Source organism: Gorilla gorilla, chromosome 4 (assembly GCF_029281585.2).
Source record: "Gorilla gorilla gorilla isolate KB3781 chromosome 4, NHGRI_mGorGor1-v2.1_pri, whole genome shotgun sequence".
In the NCBI taxonomy this organism is placed as follows: domain Eukaryota; kingdom Metazoa; phylum Chordata; class Mammalia; order Primates; family Hominidae; genus Gorilla; species Gorilla gorilla.
This window is the reverse complement of record NC_073228.2, coordinates 173,698,025-173,722,186: the sequence shown is the minus strand read 5'-3', so window position 1 is coordinate 173,722,186 and position 24,162 is coordinate 173,698,025. Positions and strand designations below refer to the sequence as shown.

At 42.7% G+C, this 24,162-nt stretch overlaps 2 protein-coding genes across 6 annotated transcripts in view; one reads left to right on the top strand and one right to left on the bottom strand.

Annotated features, from left to right (window-relative positions):
* DOCK2 (dedicator of cytokinesis 2) overlaps positions 1-24,162 on the bottom strand; it is a 441,813-nt gene that overhangs the window by 182,258 nt on the left and 235,393 nt on the right. The window lies entirely within an intron of this gene.
* INSYN2B (inhibitory synaptic factor family member 2B) overlaps positions 1-24,162 on the top strand; it is a 119,353-nt gene that overhangs the window by 81,086 nt on the left and 14,105 nt on the right. For all 4 annotated transcript variants that reach the window (XM_004042971.5, XM_063706953.1, XM_055387441.2 and 1 more), the window contains 2 exons: positions 14,705-16,968; positions 18,081-18,155. In XM_004042971.5, coding sequence (XP_004043019.2) covers positions 15,623-16,968; positions 18,081-18,155 — 1,421 coding nt within the window. In that variant the 5' untranslated portion in view covers positions 14,705-15,622. The remainder of the gene's footprint in view (positions 1-14,704; positions 16,969-18,080; positions 18,156-24,162) is intronic.

Here is a 24,162-nt window from a genome sequence, read left to right as displayed (position 1 = left end):
GGCCCTTCTATCCTCAAGTCCATTTGAGGCAAGCAAGACTGAGAAATCAAGGCTCATTTTTGACCTGCAATCATTGATGCTGGTGCTGACTTGCCATCCTATTTATAGGTAGGTGGTAGGCAGGCTCTCCCTCCAGGGTCTCATTGAACCTGATTCTTGGCATGGAGAAAGAATATGAATTGGCTGCACTTTACAGAGAGTGAGAGAAGTCTCAAGGCAGGAAGTCAGGCACTCTGAGGATCTAAGACTCTTGCTCTTCCTAATGAGCCATACTGTCTGGGCATGCTGAAGGCAAAAGGACGCTGTGGTTCAATTCAGTTTAGTTCACTTCAGCAGCCACCTTGTCATCATCCTCCTCTTTGCTAACATTTTTTGAGCTCTTACTAGATGCCTGGCACCATGTCTAATATCTCTTTTAATCCACAAATCAGCCATTTGAGAAAGGTCCCTTTTACTTGCCATCTTGCACTTTATGTATTAGGAAGCCAAGTCTCAGAGAGCAAACACCATTCACCAGCCAGGTTTGAAACCAGACCTGTTCTACTTCACAGACTGAGTTCTTAACTTCTGGATGCTGCTGTTGAATCCACCATTCTACCACCTTTTGCTTCTTCTCTTTAGTCTCTGTGGTTGCTCATTTCCATCTGGTTCTCTGACTTGCTGCTTTACACAACGGCAGCAAACTACAGTCCACGGGCCAAATCTTGCCTGCTACCTGTTTGGGTAAATTCAGTTTAATTGGAATATCACTATGCTTGTTCATTTACATATTGCCCATGTGTGCTTTCAGGCTACGATGGTAGAGTTGAGTACTTGAAAAAAGACCACATGGCCTACACAGCTGCAAATATTTACTGTCTAACCCTTGATTGAAAGAGTTTTTTGACCCCTGATATAGTAGATAAGATAGACACTATGTTAAGAGCTTAACTGTCATTCTTTCATTGAACTCATACTGCAATCCGGTGTGTGTTGTTGTTGTTGTTGTTGTTGTTGTTTTGTGTGTGTGTGTGTGTGTAGAGGATACTCCTATCAATCCCATGTTACAGATAAGAAAACTGAGGCTCAAAAAGTTGAAACATCCTGACCAAGGTCACAGAGCTAGTAAATGAGACAGCTGGATTTTAAACCCAGGCAGCCTGGCTCTAGAACCTATGCTCCTAACCATACAGTACACCTGGCTGCTGTGGGCCCAACACTGTGCAGGCACCAATCACATGGTGCTGAGCAATATACGGCCCTTCCCAAGCAGAGCCCCCATGAGAAAGGAGACCATGGCAGCCAGTTGATGGGCAGAGGAGAGCTGGGGTAGAGCTGTGGGAGGCCCAGGGACACATACTTGTTCATGCAGCCTCAGTCAGCCCCAGAAGCTCAGAACGTACTGATGAAAGCTGGGACACACAAAGGAAGAACAACACACAAGAAGGTTGGTGGCAGGTGACAGAGTCACTTCTGACAGGGGACTCTCTCCCCAAATCCACTGACAATTGCTCAGCCAAATTATTTCCTAATACTCTTCATCTTAAAGAATCATTTTAAAAAGTGATTTGATTGTTCTAGCTAGCCTGCTCCTTTATTTCTAGGGGAGCAGCTTTGTAGGAAATGGTTTTTATTAAGAGTTGTTCATCTGCGTTCAAGGGAGGAAAGCTCAGCTCTTCTTTTGAGAGTCCACTCCTCTATTACATAGACCTGGAGAAAATTAAAGTATCCTGGGATGAAGGAATCATCTCTTTGCTCTCTAAGAATGCAGTGAGAGCTTCCCCATGTGGCCCTGACGATGGCCTTCTAGACAAATGCTTGCATGGACAGGGAGCTCACCCCGTCACAAGGCAGAGTTGCATTACTTGAGTTTGAGGGAACTTCTGTCTTTAGCTGAAACTCAGTTTGCATCCCCAGGCTCTCAACCATGGGGCTGTGGTTCTGTCTCTGGAAATATTACAGGGCAACCCTACTTCCCACTTGATACAGTAGTGAAGTCTTTAAAGGGACCATCATGTCTTTCTGTTTGCTCTTCTCTTGGTTAAAGAGCTCACATTCCTGGCCGAGTACGGTGGCTCACACTTGTAATCCCAGCACTTTGGGAGGAAGAAGCAGGAGGATCATGAGGTTAGGAGATCGAGACCATCCCTTCCAACATGGTGAAATCCTGTCTCTACTTAAAAAAATACAAAAATAATTAGCTGGGTGTGGTGGTGTGTGCCTGTAATCCCAGCTACTTGGGAGGCTGAGGCACGAGAATTGCTTGAACCCAGGAGGTGGAAGGTGCAGTGAGCCGAGATCATGCCAATGCACTCCAGCCTGGTGGCAGAGCAAGACTCTGTCTCAAAAAAAAAAGAGCTCACATTTCTTCAACCATTTTTATTGTGATACTTTCCAAATCTCATAAGGATTCTCTTTCTCATAGAGAAAGCCTAAAATTTTAGATGTGTAAATAAATTCATAATAAATATTCTTATGATAATTTTCTCTTAGAGTTCAAGGCTACAAAAGAAGGTTGTTACTCATGATGAAATGTCTAGCACTAAGCACTAAGTAATGATAAAAATATGTTTTACTATGATCCCTTTCTGCCTTGGTTTACTAGGAAGCTCACGTCAAAGTTGATGCTCGGTTTTTCTCCTCTTTATTAACTTTATTTTTTACCTCTCATCTTCTGTCATCTACTAATTGCTTTTAGTTGTATGGCACCTGCATTTTATTATAAACATTTATCCTCTTCTACATTATCAATCGGCTCCCACACCCACTGTGAGCAGCGGGTAGGGACTATATCATAAATATTCCTGCTTCACACAGATGAGAGTTTGAGTGGCGACTAGTGAGTGATAGAAATCTTTGCTGGTTCTCACACTTTGATAATAATAATGATGATACCGCCTATAGTAATAATGCTAGTAATCATAATAGGAGCCAACGTTTATTAAGTGGTTCCGGCCTGACAGGCACTTTTCTGAAAGCTTTATGAGTGTGTCACCTCATTTAAATCTTACAGCCAGCTTCTTAAGTAATATTATTAGCTACAGCTTCTTAAGTAATATTATTAGCCACATATTACAGATGAGAAAATCATAGCCCAGAGAGGTTAAGTAATTTACCCTCCAACAAAGATGCAGAAAATGGCAGAGCCAGCATTGAAATCTAAGCCGTCTGTTTTCAGAATGCAAGCTCTTGTCCACCACGCCACACTACCTAAATTATCAGACTACCCCCAGCCACTCCACATGGGATTTAAGGGGTCCTGGTACTTCAGATAAACTCTGAACCCATAAGATTCTGGATCTCATCCAGAATGGGGAATGTTGATGTGAGCTTTAAGAAGTTGCTCGCTGCTGACTGCCTCCCTGCCCCCCGACCCCAGGAGCAACGGTTTCTGGCTCTTTCACCATCTGCCTGCACGCTCTGGGAGCTCCTTCCAATCCCTGTGCCCCAGTGCAGCCAATCAGGCTCAGACATGGGACTGGGAAACAGAAAGGCTGTCCTAGTCGTTGGCCCAGAAAGATCATGGAGGGTGGCCAAGGCCAGGCTTGAGATCATATCATTCACATAAAGGTCCCTGTTCAGGCAAGACAAGGGTAGTGGTAATCGGGGACATCTCCAGGCCAGAAAATAGGGAAGAAGGAAGGAAGGTTGGAAGCCAAGAGGTCTGCTGGCTGATTCTTACTATATCTATTATGTGCCAGGCACTGCGTTATGTGAGCCAAATGCTCCTTTCATTTTCAAATGAGGAAACTGAGAACCCAGATATGAGATGACTTGTCCTAGGTCATTCAGCAAGTTTAGGTGTAAGTGCATGAATAACTCTTTGTAAGAGAAAGGCTTTGCCAAGTCACGATAAGTATTTCATTCCAGGAGATGCAATGTCACCCTGCTCTCGGGGGCTGTGGTTACAATAGGTAACATGGAAGGAAGGTGGAACCCCCAGTGGCTGCAGTCAGGGTGAAAGCATGGGGCACTGAAGGAGCTTTAGGGAGTGTGATCCTACCCCCAAAAGAAGAGGATGCATGAATGCTGGCTGCTGGCTGCTTTTCTCTAGGGGCAGGGGAGAAGACTCAGGTGAGTATAGGTGGTTAGGAGTGAGACCACCCCCTGTCCCTGGATCTCCAGGAAAGTTCTCCACCCAGCTCAGTGCCTTTCCTAGTCTCCTATCCTGGAGAGTGAGAAGTGGGGTTGAGGCTGGGTGGTTCTCTCTACCATATGCTCTTCCCTTTGCAAGAAACAAGAGAGGGAAGGAGGAGGGAGAGAAAGGAAGGGAGGAAAGGAGAAAGAAGAAAGGGGGACATTTAAACATGAGCTTTTATACTTCTGGATTTGACCAGCATCCATGAGAAACAGGACATCCTTTGTCATTAGGCAAACACCGTGAGCTCATCAAGTGAGAGGCAATTAAAGGTGTGCTACACAGCCTGTGATTTGCATGGGAGGTGGATGGGGCTTCACAGCTTGTACAGGCAGAGAGCCTAAGTCCCAGAATGCAACATCGATTCCAGCAATGGTCTGAGATTCCTGCACGAGAGGAGGAAATGAATGACAAAAAGCCACAGAGATGTTCTTGGCCCCTTAAGAAATGGCAGACCTCACGGGGGGCCACATCACCAAAACCAGCAGACGGGACATTTGGCAGCATTTTCTCCTTGAGTTTCGTTTTTATTACTTCTGCCTTTTAATGTTACTTGAGATTTGCCACAACCCCCGCATGGACTCTCAAAACCTGGGATTTTGTCCCGTCTCTGTGTAACCTGGGGCCCAGTGCATAATGGTAACCATGGTAAAGATAAGAACAGTGGAAGTCACCATTTACTGAGCACCTACTGTGTGCTGCACATGCTGCTGGGCACGCTGTTTACTCATCTCAGAAATGAAGAGTGGGCTCCTTAATGGCACTGGAGTCATGCGCTTTTGCAAACTGCTTGCTGCCACTGAGTTCTCTGTTCATCTGTGATTAGATCAGACAATAAACTTCCCCCCTTCTCTTCCCCTCATGAAAATTCTGCAGTGTAGGCAGGGATCCAGAAGTGGGAAAACCTTCATCGCAGCTGCCTGCCAGTGCTTTGCTGTACCAGGGTGGATGGCGCACTGCAGAGTCCAGGGCCCGACAGTTGTCCTTGGTGGGTGTGCAATGTGTATCTATGTCAGGAGAAGGGGGTACTTCCAAGTCATGCTGTGGGCCAATCCTGCCAGCCCCCACCCAAGGCACCTCTAAGAGGCACCCAGCTTCTTCTGGCCTCCATTAGAAGCTCTCTGATCTAATGAAATTTCTGCTGTCCTTTTGGTCCTGCCAGACCACCTTCATCTTGGGCAAATCTCGCACCTCTCTACCAGTTCCCTCATCTGCAAAATGGGAGTGATAATGCCTAGTCTTGGCAAAACTTGTTGTGAGGTGGAAAAGGGCTAGTAAATCTAAAAATGCTTTGAAAACTTTGGCAGTGCTATTAACAAGCAAGGGGTCACTGGAGTCTGTCGTTTTTAGTACAACGACTAGTATTTTAATCAGCCAAATGTGTGTGACTGGTCTATACTGGAGCATAGGTCCCTTCAGAATGGAAAGACTTTTCCAATTTTATTCATAATTGCTTTAGACAATCTACAGGAAGAGATTGTCAAGTGTAAACAGAGTTTCCAAGTACCACAAAACCACAGAAAGTGATGCTGAGATGGAAAACGATTTTCCTGCCTCCTTCCATTCCAACTGGAGCCCTCTCCCATGTGGAAAATGTTGACACGTCAACATTGAAAAATAACTTAGAAGTGGCCTGTGCCAACTCTGTACCCTATGAGTAAATCTGTTCACAGCAATGCAAATCATCGGCTGTCTGGCTTCCTGTTGTTTTTTTCTGGATGGAACTGATGGAGAAGAGGGGTGAAACATGACCACCCACTTCTGCTCTCTCCCTTCCATCTGACACACAGAGGTATTCCTCTGACAACAAATCAGAAAGATTCTAGATTCTTCTATCTGTTTGAGCAGGCAGCTCCCCCAGTGTTTGACCCCAGGAAAAATAAATCAAATTATTTAAAGTCAAAAAGTGGTATGACCTAAAAAAAAGAGGGTAAGAAAATGTCCCCAGTTATGTAGTGAAAAACAAATGGATTGAAAAATATCAGAAAAATCTCTGGAAAGAAATCAAAATGCTGAGAAATGCAGAGATAATATTAAGCCAATGCTCTTTCATCTATGAGAAGCTGGATGAATTGGCCAGCAGTTGCATCTAGTGGTAGTAAAGGTTTTCCCCTGGAGAAAGCAAGCTGGAGATGACCTTTCAGATCCAGCAGCAGCAGCAGCAGCAGCCAATGCCTCTGGCTAGAGGGCTGAATGTACCACAGAATTGTCCCTACAGGGCAGGTGCCCTGAGGCTTGCAAAAGAGGAAATTCAAGAGATGCTGATTCCTCACCCTTGACATAGAATAGCCAAAGGAATGAATCACTGACCCTAAAACATTTATAAAGATGCAAGAGAGAAGGAGAAGGCAAGAGAAGGGGCTAGAGAGGAACAAAAGAAATGAAGGAAGAGGAAGGGCAGGGTGTGGAAAAGAGGAGGGCAAGAAAGGTGGTGAGAAAAAGAGCAGGGAGGAGAGGGCAGAAATGAAATGGGGAGCCATGCTGGAGAAAACAGAAGAGAAGAAGGGGAAAAGAAGGAGTGAAGACAGAGGGAAACACAATAAAAGAGAAAGGAGAGAGGAAATCCAGAGGACAATCCAGCTAGATTTGTAACCTTTCATGTCTTAGGTTGGTCATGCTTGTTATGTTCACTCTATTGTCCTCTGTGCTGTCTTGCACACCTGAAACATTTTATTATGTTTTTGAAAAAAGAAAGAGAAGGTAGAAGAAAGGATAAAAATGAAGAGGAGGTAGAGGTAGATGGTAGTCTTATCTCCCTGGGTGTCTGTGACAAATGCAATTAGAGGGCTGGAGTGGTAGAAAAAAATAGCATTAGTGGCTTGCCCATCCATCGGAGAAGCCTCTGGGATCAGAAAGCCTGTCTTCTCCACTAGGTCTGGTTCCAAATGAGGCACCTGAGCTGGAACCAGGTGGGCCATGGCCCTCAACCTTTCTCACTGGTGTATTGGAGAACAGGAGAACCTGGATTGACATTAGTTCCACTTCTGCCTTCAACTCAATGTGTCACTTGTGCAGTTCCACAAATGTTCCCCTAGCTCCTGCTCCATGCTAGAAGCTGTGCAGGGGTAGGGGATACACACCAGCAAGTTTGTTCTTCTTGAAGCATTTGCAGGTAGAAGACAGCTGCTCAGAGTCTCAGTTTCCCCATCTCTATAATGAGGGGGTTTGTCTTTGTGGTTTTAGGTTTGCTTTGAGTCCCAGGACTGAATCCCCTATATTTTCTAGAACAACTCCACTTTATTGTGTTTTAGATATTGGAATTGTGCTTAAGCTTGGATTTGGAAGGCTGATTTTACCGCTAAAGGAATTTTGAAAATCATTAAATAAGATTCTCCCCAAGGTCTAAAGTTTGTTGTAGTTGTTGTTGTTGTTTTTCTTCTCTCTTTTCTTTCTTTTTTTTTTTTTTTTTTTGAGACAGAATCTCGCACTGTTGCCCAGGCTGGAGTGCAATGGCACAATCTCGGCTCACTGCAACCTCCGCCTCCCAGGTTCAAGCGATTCTCTTTGCCTCAGCCTGCCAAGTAGCTGGGATTACAGGTGCCTGCCACCACACTCAGCGAATTTTTTGTATTTTTAGTAGAGATGTGGTTTCACTATGTTGGCCAAGCTGGTTCAAGCTGGTCTTGAACTCCTGACCTTGTGATCCACCTGCCTTGACCTCCCAAAGTGCTGGGATTATGGGTGTGAACCACCGTGCCTGGCTGACTTTGTTCTTTTTGAAGCACTTGCAGGTAGAAGACAGCTGCTCAGAGTCTTAGTTTCCCCATCTCTATAATGAGGGGGGTTGTCTTCGTGGTTTTTAGGTTTGCTTTGAGTCCCAGGACTGAGTCCCCTACATTTTCTAGAACAACTCCACTTTATTCTGTTTTAGATATTGGAATTGTGCTTAAGCTTGGATTTGGAAAGCTGATTTTACTACTAAGGGAATTTTGAAAATCGTTAAATAAGATTCTACCCAAGATCTAAAGTTTTAAACTTCTCTGTTCTATTTCTAAGGTCGTATGATTCCTTGAAGCCTCTAACTATAAGAATTTACTCTATTCATTCATTCAACAAATACTAAAGTTCTTCAATAAATGGGAGCAGAGACAGATAATACACAAATAAGCTAATAGGACAGGGTTTTGCTGCACAGAGGGACACGGAAGGGGAGAGGGGATCAGGGAGTGTCTCCTGGAGATGACAGGCTTGGAAGGATCTGGGGAAAGAGGAGTCCTAACAAAAGGAATAGCAGATTTGAAAGCCAGATAATGAGAATGAATCTAGCATGTTCAGGGCCAGGGACCATGTCACAGAAAAGGGGGAAAGTGGCATGAGATGAGATGGGACAAGGAAGGTAGGCAGGGGCCAGATGACATAGGGTTGTGGCTTGTGTTCAAGGTTGTGGCCCTGAAAGTTATGGAACTAGTTTGGATTTTAATTTAAATGTAGTGGAACACCTTTGCAGGGTTTCAAAGAGGGGCCTGATGTGATCTGATTAAATATTATCAAGATTACTGTGGCTGCTGTGTGGAGGACAGATGGTAAAGAGGACAAGAGAGGGGGACACTCACAGTGATACAGGTGAGAGATGATGAAGACCTGGGTGTGAATACCAGAATTTGTGCAAAAAAGTCAAACATGGTATATAGAAAGATGAGAACAAGATTTCACAATCAGTACATATCCAACATCTTTCAGGGTCCCAAATATATAAGTCTGGATCTTAACCTCACCTTTTGGTGCCCAATTTTTTCCTCAAGTCCACCCATGTGCTATAAAGAAAGTCAATTCCCTTTGTTTCTTTGACCACTTACAACAGAATGTAGATTTAGGCAGACCCCCAAAGTATACCCTTTTCCTTATTGAGAAAGCTGCCAGAAAGGGGTATATTTTTGGAATATATAATTTGGAAAATTAGCTTTCCAAATTTCAAATTGGAAAGATAAGTGGATACTTGGACCACAAGCATTAACCCTTTGATTTCAGATGAGTATGGAATAACCCTTACCAACAGATTTGACCAAGCAATTAACTGAAGACAAATGGAAGGAAAACAAATTTTGAACCACAAGGCCCAGAGGGGAATGATCAACAGTAAATGGCTCCTTAAAGACTCAGCACTGTGCTTAGGACTTTGGAGGATAGAAAAAGAGTGGAAGACATATCCCTACACTTTAGAAATGCACCCTGTAACTGAGGAAACAGGACTAACACATAAAGTAATTAGATGTCTGGCCAGCTAAATGGAGGAAGAGTCGGGGTCTCCACCAGAGCCCCAAGGCTGGCAGCAGGAAGACAGGGTTCCAGTCTACCTCTGTGACTTAGGACAAGTCATCGAATCCTTCTGGATTGAATTCCTCTTCTTTAAAACAGGGATAATGCTTCCCAGCCTCCCTAGTGGGGATTACATGGGATTTGAAAATGCTTTATAAGTTGTTAAGTGTGGTGTAAACAGTAAAGGTTATTATTACTAAGTTCAGAGAAGGAAGACGGCAATGTGTCAGCAAACAAAGCCTCCTCTGAAAAACAACCTAATCAAGAGCCTTCTGCTCAAAAACCACCAATGACTTCCTAGTGCCTAAAGCAGAGGTTGTCAAACTATGGCTCCCAGGCCAAATCCATTCAGTTGCATATTTTATAAATAAAGTTTTATTGGAACACAACCAGAGCCATTTGTTTACATATTGTCTATGACTTATTTCTTGCCACAATGGCAGATCTGAATGGTTGCAACAGAAACTGTGTGGCCAGCAAAGATGGAAATATTTACTATCTGGCCCTTTAAAGGAAAAACTTGCTGACTCCTGGCGTAAAGGATAGTCTGAACCCCAGTTAACACGTAAAGCACCCTGTTATGTAAGGCAGAATTTGGATGCATGAAATGAATCAGATACCTTCCTCTAAGTCCTCCCCTACCCTGTACAACGTTTTGTAGCAATTCTTAGGAACAGATTCCATATGAGGTTGGCATTACAAGGTCCTTTCTTAGTGCTACAATAGGGATCAGGTCTTTTTCCTCCTTGGAATCTCCACAGTATTTATTACAGTGCCCACCTCACAACAGAATCTAAATAAAGTTTAACCAAATTAAAGCTGCCGTAAATAGAGAAAGCACAGTAGACTAGAGAACAGACATGAGACCTACTGATAATAAATCTTTGAAAGGAAAAAAAATGTGGGAAGTGAATTAATTCCTTCACTCTTAATCAGTTATGCAAATATTTATTCCATGCGACTATCCAACTATTCCATGTCATAGAAGCTAAGGTAAATTAGATAATACAGGATTATATTCATTTGTTTTACAAGAGTTTATATAAGACCCTCTCTGTGTCAAGCGGAGGGGTAAGGACTCGGAGTAGACCATCACCACATGTCTCTCAAGGAGCTTAGAGTCTAGTTGAAGAGGCTAGAAGTCAGCAGATCATCACAATATAGAGAGACAAGCACAATGCTAAAGACACAAAGTACAGAGACGGCAGGGAGATAGGACTTCTTGCACAAAGGAATGCCATCTTTGTACATTCCTTCCCACGAATGCACCTACAGTTTACTATCCCAAGGGAAAGAGGAGGGACAAAGACAAATTCACAAGTATCTCATGGCTACCAGCTGGGTTCTATCTGAAGAGTGAACACTGACTATCCTGACCATTTCATATAGATTATTTCATTTAATTCTCACAACCAGTTTAGGCGGTTTTACAAAGATCAAGTCACTTGTTCCAAGTCAATAGTCAGAAAGTGGAAGAGTCTCATCTACATAGATCTTAAGCAAAAGCCTGTGCACTTAACCCCTCACTGTATAGCCTAAATACACTGAGAAAAGAGGACTGGGCAGGAATTCCAGAGAAAGCCTACAGTTTGCAACCTACAGAGATATTGTCCAATGTTTCTGTATCTACTGAATGGACACTGATTCCATAAGGACCATTTGCTGTGGGCCAAAGGCATAGATGGAACATAAACAGTTGGTTCATGTTCACTAAAGTCAATAATCAAGGGAGGACAGAATAAAGTGTTGCAAAGATCAGTAATAATTCCAGCCATAGGGCAGCTGTGACCACCTCTGGGGAATGATTCTGGATCCTGGGCCAGGATATTAATTTAGCCCTAACCACCAATGCCTAGGGAAATGTGAATTAATGGACAATTGGGAGCCCATAAGACTTAAGGGCCTCCAGAGGGTGCTTTTAGCTAGGTGTATTCCCCAGGATGTGTCTGTGCAAGGGTCATGGTGGACATCAAGGGCAGAAGAGTTCGGACACAAAATATTTTTGTCAAGAGAAAATTTTGTATTTCCTAAACTTCCTAGGTTCTGTCTAAAAATACGAGTTTCCACATTCGTTTGACTATTCAAATTTTCATTTTCAACTTTTCAGCCTTTATTTGTATCAAACGTTGTGTAAAACCCATAAACATATGAAAAAATGTCCACTCATATAAATTCCACATTGAGAATAATGAGATACAATTTCTTTTCTACTTTATTGGCAATGATTAAAAACAATCATCATAAACTGACCAGGCACAGTAACAAAGAGGTTCTGGTGAAAGGCCTTCTCATGCAGTAATGGCAGAGTTGCACGTTAGTAGAACTTCACAGAAGGAGGAGTGGTAACATGGTAGTATCAACAAAATGTAAAATGCACAGCTACTTTGACTCACTAATTCTTCTTCTAGGCATTTATTTCAAGGAGATAATTAGACAAGAGCTCCAAGATTTACATAAAAAATTTTATTTATAGACTTTTAAATAATACCAAATATTTAGAAACAACCTAAATATCCACAAAAATACTATTTAAATAAATAATTGTATAACTAGACAAATTCATGTTAGCCTACTTAAAAGGACAGTGTGATCTGTACACCATAATGTGTAACTTTCTCCAGGTTGTTCAGTGAACAAAAGGCTTTCTGTCCATAAGCTTGTCTGTTTATGCAATTTCTGTGCAAGCATTGCACAGGGAGAAGGCTAGAATGAATGTCACCAAATTGTTGGTGCACTGTGGCTCTTTCTGGGTGGTAAGATTTCAGGTGATTTTTTTCTTCCTTTTGTTGTTTATTTGTATTATTTGAATTTTTACAATGAACAAATAATATCTTTATAAGCAGAAAACCAACTGCTTTAAAGATCAAAAGAAAACATCTAAAGCATACATAAACTTCCTGGAGAAAAGGCAGGGCTAACACCAGAATAATGACTGACTTTCAGAATGAAAATGTGGAGGGAGTTTGAAACCTGCTTGCTAGCCTTGCACAAAAATATTAATCTTTCCAGTCCTGAAGAAGGCAGGAAGGCCCAACGGTGAGACGCCTGTGCTTCAGGGTCAGTCTGTGGGTCCAAATGACAGCTCCATCACTTAACAGTGTGAATAACTTGGTATAAATATATTCATCTTCTGTGCCTCAGTTTCCTCATTTATAAAGTGGGGAACTGATCGCACCTGCCTCTACGAGTGTCATAGGATTAAGGAAGAGAGTAAATGAAACATACCAATCACAATGCCTGGCACATAATCAATGCACTAGACATTAGCTCTTATGAAAACCAGCCTCAGACAATCATAGCCTGTGTGAGTTATCGTTCCCAGAATGAAGTGCTAATGAGCAGTTAAGAAGAAAGCAAAAAACAATTAGTCAAGGAAACCCTCAAAAGTAGACATATAAATACCTAGGCTTTGCAGTACAAAGATGAAAAGTATGAACTGCATGTTTTCAAGCATGTGACCATCTCACAAATTTCAACTGCTTACTCTGCAAAACGGGGATAATATACAGGAGGTTATTTTGAGGATTAAATGCCAGATGCTAACATAGCATTTAACAGTGAGTTTTTAATACATATTTGTTACTATTAATGAAAATAACTATTATGGACTAGGGAACTGGGTACTGAGCTCCCCATTATCATAGGTATCCAGGCAGGCTTAATTATTATCTGAGGAGGAAGATGCAGAAAGGATTTAGTCATGGACTGAGGAAATTGTCTCTGGGATTCTCCCAGACCTAAAAGTCCTACACAAAGTCATTGAAACATAGAACCAATTCTAAAAGTTGCATTGTTTGGAATTTTTATGTAAAGCAACTCGGGACCAGTAGGTTCATCTCCTCAGAGAGGTATGTGACAATGCCACTCTCAGAAGCCAACCCTGCTCTTCAAACAGGCAAGGCAAATGAGGAACCACCTGCTCATGAAACTCTGCTCATTCTGTCCCAGGATGGCTCATTTTGTTCTCACGCCACTAATAAAGACATACCAGAGACTGTGTAACTTATAAAGAAAAAGAGGGTTTTTTTTCTTTATAAAGAGAGATGCAGATCTCTCCAGATCTGCAAGGGTCTTTTACCCTTGTTCTTAGCAACTGTCAACATATCATGCAGATCCCAAAAGGGCAGAGTCATAACTTCATAGTTAAGAATGCAGACTTTGGAATGACAGACACCTGGGTTCAAATTCTACCTCCTCTACTGAGTACTTACCCTCTCTAAGCTTCAATTTCCCCGTAAGTCTAAGGGGGATAATGGCACCTCATGGATTTTTTGTAAGGATTAAATGAGATAATGCAATATTGGAAAAGCAGTAGGATATGTTTAGGCAAGTTACTTAACCCTTCTGGGCCTCGGTTTATTCAACTGTAAATGGGGACAAAAATATTATCTACCTTATAGAGTAGTTTGTGATTAATGAATGAGTTATGGCTTGGAAAGCGCTTAGAACAGCATCTGTCACATTAGTTAGTACTCAGTAAATATGAGTTGTTTTCATTAATGCATGTAAAGTCCTCAGCATGGTAAAAGTATGTGCTCAAAAAATGGTGGCTATTATTATTATGAGGTAGCTGTTCCTCAGAGAAGTTCATGCACATTTATCTCCTGAAAAGCAATAAGAAATGAAGACATCAGGGGAGAATTTTGTCCTTAAATAAATGTTGCAGTCATAGCAGAACGAGTTCACAGGTCCTGCTGCCCTAGCAGGATACCCTAGGACCTTCACTCCTCTTCATGCCCAGGCTCTCTTTAATTCACAAGGACTTGCCCTTCATCCAACCATCCACTTTTTCAACAAATTCTCCTTAAGCACCTATAGTGAGCCAGAAAGAGGGCTAGGAATGCTCAAGCAGTGAATGAGATGGTTCCAGCCTCTGCCCTCCTGGAGTCTACAGGGTAGTGGAGGAGATGCACATTAAATAAATACATACACAAATGCTTATTTAATAACAGTTGCAATTTGTATTGTGAAAAATGTGACGAGGATCTACAATGGGTCCTGATGTGGTCTTGGCACTGGGTGTGTGAGTAAGAGGGAGACATTGTAAAGGCTGCCTGAGAAATTGCTGGGACTTGACTGATGAACAGGAGTTGGCTGAGTGCTGTGCAGAAATGGAGAGAGAAAAGGGTCCAGGCAGACAGGCATTTTGTTCCAAGGCCCTGCACCCACAAAGCACCTGGTTCACAAAGAGAACCGAGAGAAAGGCCACGTGGTTGACTTCTTCCTAGACCCTCCACTCAAAATACTCAGCTAGGAAGTTAGAATTTGAAGAGAAATCCAGGTCCACAGAAACCGCCTTCTCATTGGCCACTGTTGTCTCTTCCCTTTCAGGTGCTCCTCGCCTGCTTGCAGATATCAGACCCCAGCTCGTCTCAGACCTCAGCCCCTGAGGCCAAGCAAACATACATCACCATGGAGGCTGCAGACGTAGCTCACCGTGCCCACATGTGAACTTCGGCCAACACACCACAACAGGGACTCTGCCCACTGAATCCCCTATGATTCCTCAATCCTGTCCTGGTCATACCCCACTGGGTTTTGTGAGGCTATTTAGGAAGATAAGTTTCCCTCACTGAAGAAAAGAGAGACAGCATGAAAGAAAACAATGGCCCCAAAGGAGGAATTTGTGATTGACATAAATGGGAATGTTCCCTTGGGAGCATCATGTATCATCAAACGAGCAAACCTCCAGGTCATTTATTTCTCCACCTGTTTACCTGCTATGGAAAGAAGATGCATTTAAGTTTCCTGCAGTTTCACCCTGGAAATTAATGCTCTGGGAAACAAAAAGCTGTATGTTCTAGATGTAGCAGGTTTCTTTTGGAATTCACTCATTGGGAGTCTGGCACTACCCCCTAAATGGTACTTTTGTTGTCTTTCTGTTCAAGACAGCCAGCTTCTTCCAAGATCAGAACTGCGTGCCAGCCTCCCTTGATAAACCGCCTACCAGCTCTCTTGGTAGATCAGATGTTTAATAGTTAGCCTAACTCATTTGTTTTTCCAAGGAGCAATTATGACTACAATGAATTAATATTTTAACTGCAGGGAAAGCATTACAGATAGTTCCTACGTAGACTCTAGAGGCTGGGAATGGCCAACAGGATTTCCCATACTAAGAGGAGAGGACCACTCCATCCTGGCCAGCAGTTCTCTATGATTGAAATACTATCATTAGATACTGCTCCAAAGACCTAAGGGGAGATGTGCCTAGGAGAAGTGTATGGTCCTGATCCTTCCCACTGAGGCTCAATGGCCCAGCAAAATATGAAAGTGAGACCTGTGCTTCTAAAGCGTAACAGTCTAGAATCAGTGGAGTTTGTGAAACAACCTCACCACCGCAGGAGCAAATCCCAGCAGGTGAGATTCAAGGAAGATGGGACCACTAAGAATCCAACTGGCCTAGCTGAGGTTGACGTCCGAACTCCAGAAGACTCGGCTGTGATGGGGAAGACTCAAGCAACCAGGCACCATCATCCCCCCACCTACTCGCTCTCCTTCCCCAGGTCCCAGAAGGCAGGGGGCTTTCGCAACATTGCAATCCAAACTTCCCCCAGTCTCAGGAAGCATTTCCCAGTTTTCAAAAGGAAGAGACTCACAGCCAGTAAGTCCCTGGTGGAAATGCCAACAGCCTCCCAAAGTGCCATCCAGGTCAACGGCAACCTCTCTGAACAGGACATTGTGTCTTCTGACATTGCCTACTTAAGGTTGGCTCAGCATCTTGAGGATGGGCCTCGAAGGGTCAAGGTGTCCCACGCATTCCTCCCAAGGGTCCCCAAGGTGCAAAGCAATGGTCCTGTTAGCATATGCTTGGAAGCAGGAACTTGGAGGTCCTTAGAGAAAGCCACAGCTGCCATTCAGGTTCCAGATGATATTTATCACAGTCCTTCCTGGGAAGCTAGAGAGTCTGCTCTCAGCCCAGACAGGTCAGCTGAAGTAAGTAACTCCATACACCCTTTGGATGACACACATCCAGGTGATGGGAGAAGGGTGACTCCACTAGATTCAGAAAAATCCACTTCCTGCTTAAATGCCACCAGCGTTGCCAGCAACACACCAGGCACAGAGAAACTTAAACCTGAATTGCTTTTGCCCAAAGACAACTCAGATGACAAAGACCTTGGCTCACTGTCATCTCAGTCAAAGGAAACGTGTGTTCCTTCATCTCCACGGACTCACAGTTCCCCCTCACAAGGCTCCCACAGCCAGCCAGCCCACCCAGGAAGAGCCTCAGACTGTCCTTCATCAAGTAACAATCACCAGAATCTGGTGTCACTCAAAACTAACAGTGCATCGAAATCTGCCCCTGGGTGTCAGGAGCAGATGGCAAACAACCCCACCGAGTCAGACACACTGGAGTTTCCAAATTGTCCAGGAAGTAATCATCTCCCATCCTCTCTTTCAAGGAGTGAGACCAAACTTCAGAGCAACAGGGAGATTAGTGACATTAATCAAATTCACCTGGCACGGGGTGAACTCTGCGACCTCCAAGGCCGACTGCAATCCGTGGAGGAATCTCTGCACTCGAACCAAGAGAAAATTAAAGTCCTTTTGAATGTAATTCAAGACTTGGAGAAAGCTCGAGCTCTCACTGAAGGGTAAGGAGATTTTTTTTTCATATTAAAAATGACTGGGTAAAGTCATTTGCCAACACAGGGGCAGAGACAGCTTTGGTTTCTTTTAGTAAAAATGTCTCCAAAATGTTTGAAGCACTGTTGTTTCTCCAAATCATAACCACAGACCTCCCTTTTCTCTAATGGAATTTCATTTAGTTCTAGGCTTTGGTGGATTTTTGTGGATTTCTACTGCTGTTTGTTTTCATTTTCAGGTGTTAACAGAATGGGGAAAGGCAGCAACGGAGCAGTAAGATCAAAAATGATTTTTATGAAGATGAGGGTTCCATTGATACATGATGGGGGAAAATGATAGCAGGAAGGCACTTCCCCATCCCCCTCCTCTTAGCAAGTTACTGCATTTGTACAGTATTTCTGTTCTTCATGTCATTGTGACAAAGGACTTGAGATGGCCACTCAGCTTACTATTGACCTTCCCCTGTACTGACTACTTTGATGACTTGGGCTGGCCCATCAATGACCAACTAATTAGAACCGAAATGAGATCACAATTCATTTTGCACAATTCATTTTCGGCAAAGAGAAAAAAAGTCACAAAATGCTTTCCTGGGTGACTCAGCACCAGTATAGGAGGAAAAGGCAGTTATTTGTTTAGATGTGAAATGCTCGTCCCTCCAGAAAGTGCTCTCTAAAGACAAAGAAGAAGCAATAGCTAAAGCTCATCAACAACAGTAGGAGAGAGAAGTCATTAACTGCTGTTTGCTGTATGAATCAGAATCAGCACTGCCGTATAGGAGAGAAACACTGTGATGATGCAGAATGAAATGTACTGAACTAAGAGGTCAGGAGTTTTAATAACCTCCCTTCCACTCACCTGCAGAATCCCTCATCTCACAACAGGATTGTTGTCAGCATGAAAAAACTCTCAGCTTGAGAAATCTTTAACATGTATAAAGCCTTCTAGAAATGTGAGCTCCTATTGTCATGACTTTCTTGTTTCCTTATTTGTAATGGCCGTGCAACTTCAGAGCACCGTGAATGCTGTGCTATAGGGACTAAGGGACAAGTAGGTTGAATGTTTGTGGCCCACGTGACTTTTGCCCATAGATTTATCCAGCAAATGCTCTGTCTTGCAGGCGCAACTTTTATCGAACTGGCCAAGATCTCAACAATTGCAGTACCTGCCAGAACACGGCGTGCATCATATACAGGTACCTGGCCACAAGCGAGGCCTGCTCTGTAGACCATAAAGCCATAGGGTCCGCTGAACACTCTAGCAAACTTTTAAATGCAAAAAGTCAAGAGAGGCAAAAACAAGGTATTTAACTATGAAATGTTAACATCTGGTTCCAAGGCAGGGATTGCTTTGTTTCCTTAGAACAAAGTCTATGAGCATACCCTTTTGATGTAATCATCCCTAGGCTTATCAAACACTAAGTGCAGGCATCATGGTAAGCTTGGCACGCACATTTGCATCTCATTCCACCTTCAGGAAAGTTAAGGCATTCAGTCTCGCTCACACAGAGCATTTTCCTAGAGCAGAAAGGGCCAAACTCAGGACTCACATCCAGATTTTTCAAATCCCAAACCTGTGATCTTAATTATTCCACCACACTGCCTCTTCCTCAACAGTAGCTATGCTATGCCAAGCACTTACTTGGCACAGTCAAGAACCATGATAAGAACTTTATGTTCATTTCTAAGTATGTCATTTCCTTCTAGCACAGAGTAAGTTTGCTGCAGTAAATTTTTATAAGTGACAAAAGGGAAACATGATATACAGTGTAAACTTGGAGTCAAAGATCTGTGTTTTAATCCCCAAATCTGACATCAGCTAACTTAATCTGGGCTCACTTTCCTTATCTGAATAGGGAACAATTATCCCTATTCAGAGTTGCCATGAAGACCAAATGAAATAATATATGTGAATGTGTTTTGTAACTGCAAACCTCTGTACAAATGCAAGGGTTTATACCTGTTTTTACTAGAAAGATCAATGCCCCCTTAGCTGGAAGCCCACTTTCCATGGCATAGTAGAAAAGTGGTCAAAAGCAGTAATTTCCGTTGACGACATCTAATTTTGTTGACCAAAGTGAACAGTTTTGCTTTCTCTATTACACTTCTCTTTTTGTTGAAAACTGGCAGCTTAGGGCCTGAGCAAACTGGAGCCTAATTGGGTTGCCTATGTCTTCTTTAAAACTTCTCATTCTCTCTGGCAGAATCCTGAAATTTCAATGAGTAAGAGACCATATGCCTGGAAGGCAGAAGGTGCTTGCACTTAGGCAGGGCCTTGAGCATCTTTTCATTGCCTATCAGCTCCTTACAAAGAGGAACCACCTGTTTTTAATCAAATAACAGAAGAGTCAGGACTGCTCACAGATAAATGCCTTTCACCTCAGTGTGAAGTCTTCCTTTAAAAAAGAGGGCCCCGGAAGAGCCCTGCAGCAGTGGAAAGCCTAAGCAGAAGTTTCATCAATTGCTCTCTTTTTGCTGCTTCTTTTTTTATATCTTCTAACTTGAACAAATTTTCTAATCATTAGGAGGACAAAAATTATTAAATGTCTAGACAGTTAGAGAGGACAAAACTATTCATCATAAACAAGAAGAATTAATTTGAACTAACCTCCATTTAAATTTTGGATAGTCTCTCTTCTTTTCCGGAGCCAGATAATGTATTTTCTATTACCTTAAAATGATTTTATATTTGGCCTATATAAGTAAAAAGGGCAAGTGGTGATTTCCAAGTCTACTATGAGTTTCATGACCTGGCCTTGGGCAAATCATTTTCCCCATCTGAAAAATGAGGGTCTTTAATTAAATGGCCCCAAGAGTCCCTTTTAGTTCTGACATTCTGATATTCTAAACCGAATTAAAAGTGACAATATTTGGCTAAACTATGACCTTCCAACATGTCTGAGAATGTTTGCATTTTTCTAGCACTTAATTCAAACATCTCCAGCAAACATTCTAAATTAAGTTACACCCCTGGTTGGGTTAGCAAACCTTCATGCACGCCATCCTTTCCAGAAGAACAGCAATTGTATGCATATATCCCTCATTACCATTCAAAGCCAGACTGTTCTCCCAGACAGAATCTATATCCTTGTATCTAAGCCATTGCGAGGGAACGGGCAATTAATTTGATGAAAGCAAAGAGATCTGAACAACAGCCGCATCGTAGTAACAGTGGGAAGATGAGAGTTGTCATTTTTTTTTAGAAAACATTCAAATGACTTCAAACTTGCATTGTGTTCTGGAAAGTCAGATCTTAGAAACGAATGAATAAGTGATGTGAAATACTCATCCCTAGGCCTTGTTAAGCCGTGATCTCTCTCCCCGATGATGGATGCGCTCAGTGCATGTCACTGTACATAAAGCAGCATGATCCAGCGCATGATGGATTGCCCACTGGGTCTTCTTCTCTGGAGATGTTGCTGCTAAGCTAGCCATGCATACGGTTTCGTAAGTGGTATCTCCCAGAGGCTCCAGCAGCTGGAGGCTATGGCTATGCTGCTTGCTCTTATCAAGACATGTGGGGTCATCTGGTTCTATCTAACTCGTTCTCTCTGCTCCCTAAGCCTCCTTGGCTCTCCTCTTACCATTGAACACTTGGATACATCCTATCTCACCAAGTGCACACACCCAACACCAATGCCTAGAGATTCTATCCATGGCTCTCAGGAGCTTGCAGGGATTTCCGTACATCAAGGTGAATGGATCCTTTGGTTTTGACTACTGTAGACTCCACAGGAAGTGAGTGGCAATTGGCTCTAAACCACAAGCTGATTCCAGGCTGTTTTGTCCCCAATCACTCCCTTCACTTCTCCTTAGCATTAATCCTAGCACAAGTTACCCAAAGGGTTGAGTGAATGCCACCATAGCATCCAAGATTAAATAACATTAAATTACTTAGTAAGAAAGTTGTTCTCTTTTCAAATTTATTTCAATCCTTCCAATAACCTAGAGGGGAAAATCTGAGTTTGGTACTAGAACGTCTTTAAAACCTTCCTAATGCTGGCTTATCACATTTCTCTGCAAAGAAAGAGCAGGTCTCAGTTTCACAGCCCTGAGCAAGCAATAGTTATCTAGCTAGAATACAATCATTTTTACTTTTTTTATTGAAGGCTTTAACTTCTAAAACTAGTCCTTTTAAATATTTTTTGTAATTGATGCAGGTCTGCATTTCCAAAAGTGATATTGCCTGTTTTACATAAAGCATGTTTTTAAATTTAAAAAGCGAATGGATTTAGAGAAAAAAAGTGAAGTGAATAACTGTGTAGATGGTATGGGGAATCTTGCAAAAACCATGAAGGTGGAGAATGGGTGATTGAAGTTTGGGAAATGGTGCCCTAAGGAATTGGCTCTTTTTCACCTTCTCAAGGGCACGAGGTCCCTCTAAGCCACTTGCTCCTCCTTCCCTCACCCCCTTCTCTACTTTTCCAGTCATATCTCCAGCATTCATCTTTATGTTCATGCTAAAAATAGTCAGCAGTGCTTCTTTAGAGGTCTTTGACTACAGAGATCATGCATTTCTTTTCTAGACATAACTCCCAGGAAAAAACTGCTTGGTTTCAGTTGTAAAATGTCTCCAATATGTTTTAAAGGAAAATAATAAGAGGTCTTTCCCAGAAAACTTTTCATCTCCCATCCAAGCATGCTGTTCAGGAACTGGAAAGACAGAGTTGCAACCTTACGGTTTTCGGTGGGTGAAGAGAGAGATTGGCCATGTAGGATTTGAAAGGTGCTAGAGAGGTGAGAGAAATAGAAGAGGTATTGTTTGTCCAGGGTCCACCTGGACAGGCTGCTCCTCTTCTTATCCTTAGTTTCTTCCCATCACTTCAACTGCACTCATGGACTTTATTTCTGTGGCACCACTTTCTGCTACCTTTTATCTGATATCTATATCAATCTCTCTTTATCTATCTACCTATCTAAAATTTTCAAGCAACTACATGCAGACATTTCCACTTCATATCCCAAGGCAACTCAAATTTGTCATATCCCCAAACACACCTATTTCACCACAAAATTAATTTTCTTCCCATATTTACTTTGTTCAACACCATTGACCAACAGGCAACTCCATAAAGATATCACAGTCCCTCTTGACTTTCTCTTCATACGCCAAATAAGCTACTGATTCCAACTGCTCAATCCAACCCCTTCACTCCAATTCCTCTGCCGCAGGTTCAGAAAAGACTCTCATCATTTGTCACTTGAATGTGAATTGACCTTTTTGACAAAGGTCTCTTTTCCCTTATCTCAAGTAATCCTCCATGCAGATTGCTAACTTGCACCTGAAAAATAGAATCTGACCATGTCACTCCCCCGCTAAACAATCTTGTCGTGATTCAGGTAGTCTGTGGCTCCTCTCCAGCCATGGGGAACTAGGTGCTCAGCTGGTGGTTCTGTCATTCCTCTGTGCCTTTACATAAGTTCCTTTGCTTTCCTGGGATGTCTTTTCTGCCCTGCTTTGTGTGGATATTTCTTAGTCTTGCAGCTTAAATGTCAGTTACCTGGGCAACCTCACAATCCAATCCTTCCCCAGAAGGACCCCCATGCCATGAGCCCTCGTCTGCTAGGTCACTGATCCTATTGCATTGTGATACGGTGTTTATAAGTTTCTTTCCTTCAGCAAATGGCTAGTCTCTCAAAGTCATGGATCAGTGTCTCATACATACTTGGTGCTCAGTAGGTTCTTATTAAAGAAAGAAATGACTCTATTAACTAGGAGAGGAAGGAAAACCAGTAGTGGACTTGAGACAGCTGTTTAAACTGTCCAGAAGTAAAGTCATTGTTACTATTAGTGTACACCACCACTCTTGGGTGAGGAAATGAAGGATTAAGCAAATATTCTTATTAGGAAGGAGGGCTTCTATGTAACTGGTTCTCAATGGGTCTTTTTAAGCTGAATGTAAGCCCGTAGATTGCCAGTTTCAAAATAACTGGAATGCCACATACTTTCAACAAGAGAGAACCTTTCTTTGATGACTCAGAGAGCTTGCTGCACTTTCATAGGACATTGAAACCCTTGTTCTTCCAGGCCATCAGACATTATTGCCCAGTACTTCTGTCCTGACTGTGGTGGGAAAGGCAAAGTTTGACTGTGGGGAAACACAAAACTCCCTCCAGGTGAAAATATCTCCTTTCTCTGGTGTCTGAACTGTCCCAGTGATCTCTTTGGGAGAATGAGTTAGAACATCAGATCTTCAGGTTCTCTTGCTAAATGTCTAATGCTAAATATCAAAACCCAGGCTTGTAGGCACAATAATGCCTAAGGTGTCCACATCCTACGGACCCTCTGCATATGTGACCTTATTTGGCAAAAGGGACTTTGCAGATGAAATGAAGTGAAGGACTTCAAAGGAGGAGAGCAGGGTGGGTTGTCTGGTGGGCCCAGTGTAATCACAAGGGCCGCAGAGAAAGAGGGAGGCCAGAGGATCAGAGTCAGAGAAGGAGATGTGACGCCAGAGGCAAAGGTCAGAGTGCCGTGGTCACAAGTCAGGAGGCATGGCAGCCCCTAAAAGTGAGAGAAGGCAAGGGATGTGTTCTCTCCTAGAGCCTCCAGAAGGAGCACAGCTCTGCTGACACTCTGATTTACAGCTCTGGAGGACTTGTGCCCTCCAGAACTGTAAGAGTAAAATCTATGTTGTTTTAAGCCATTAAATTTGTGGTAATTTCAACAAAGGGAAATAAGTACACTCAGAATAAATCCTCATAATTGGAGGCCAGTTTATTTGACTTTAATTGATGATTTTTACAATGATAACAGCTGACAAAAGAGATCTGTTGAGCTGAAACTTAAGGGAAAGAAAGAAGAGAGCTACCACTTAATGAGGATCCATTATTTACTGATCACTTGAAGTACCTTTTGTTTTCACACTTAATCCTCACAATGATGAGATTGATTAAAGTACCCCCATGTTACAGATGAAGGAACTGTTGCTCAGGAAAGGTCAGGCACTTCCTCAACATTCAGATTAGGCAATTGAAGCTGAGAGAGGTGAGACACTTGCACAATTATTCTGGAAATAGTAATTGCAACGGCCACAGCAGAACACAGTTCTGTCTTCCAACAAGCCAGATTCCACAGCATGCTGCCTTCCAGATGCCAGACTCATCTGAAGGATATTAGGTTTCAGTGGAATGTTCGATTGTCACTGAGTTCCACTCAGCCAAGGGCATCGTGGGGGTTTACATTGAAGATGTAGGCCCTAG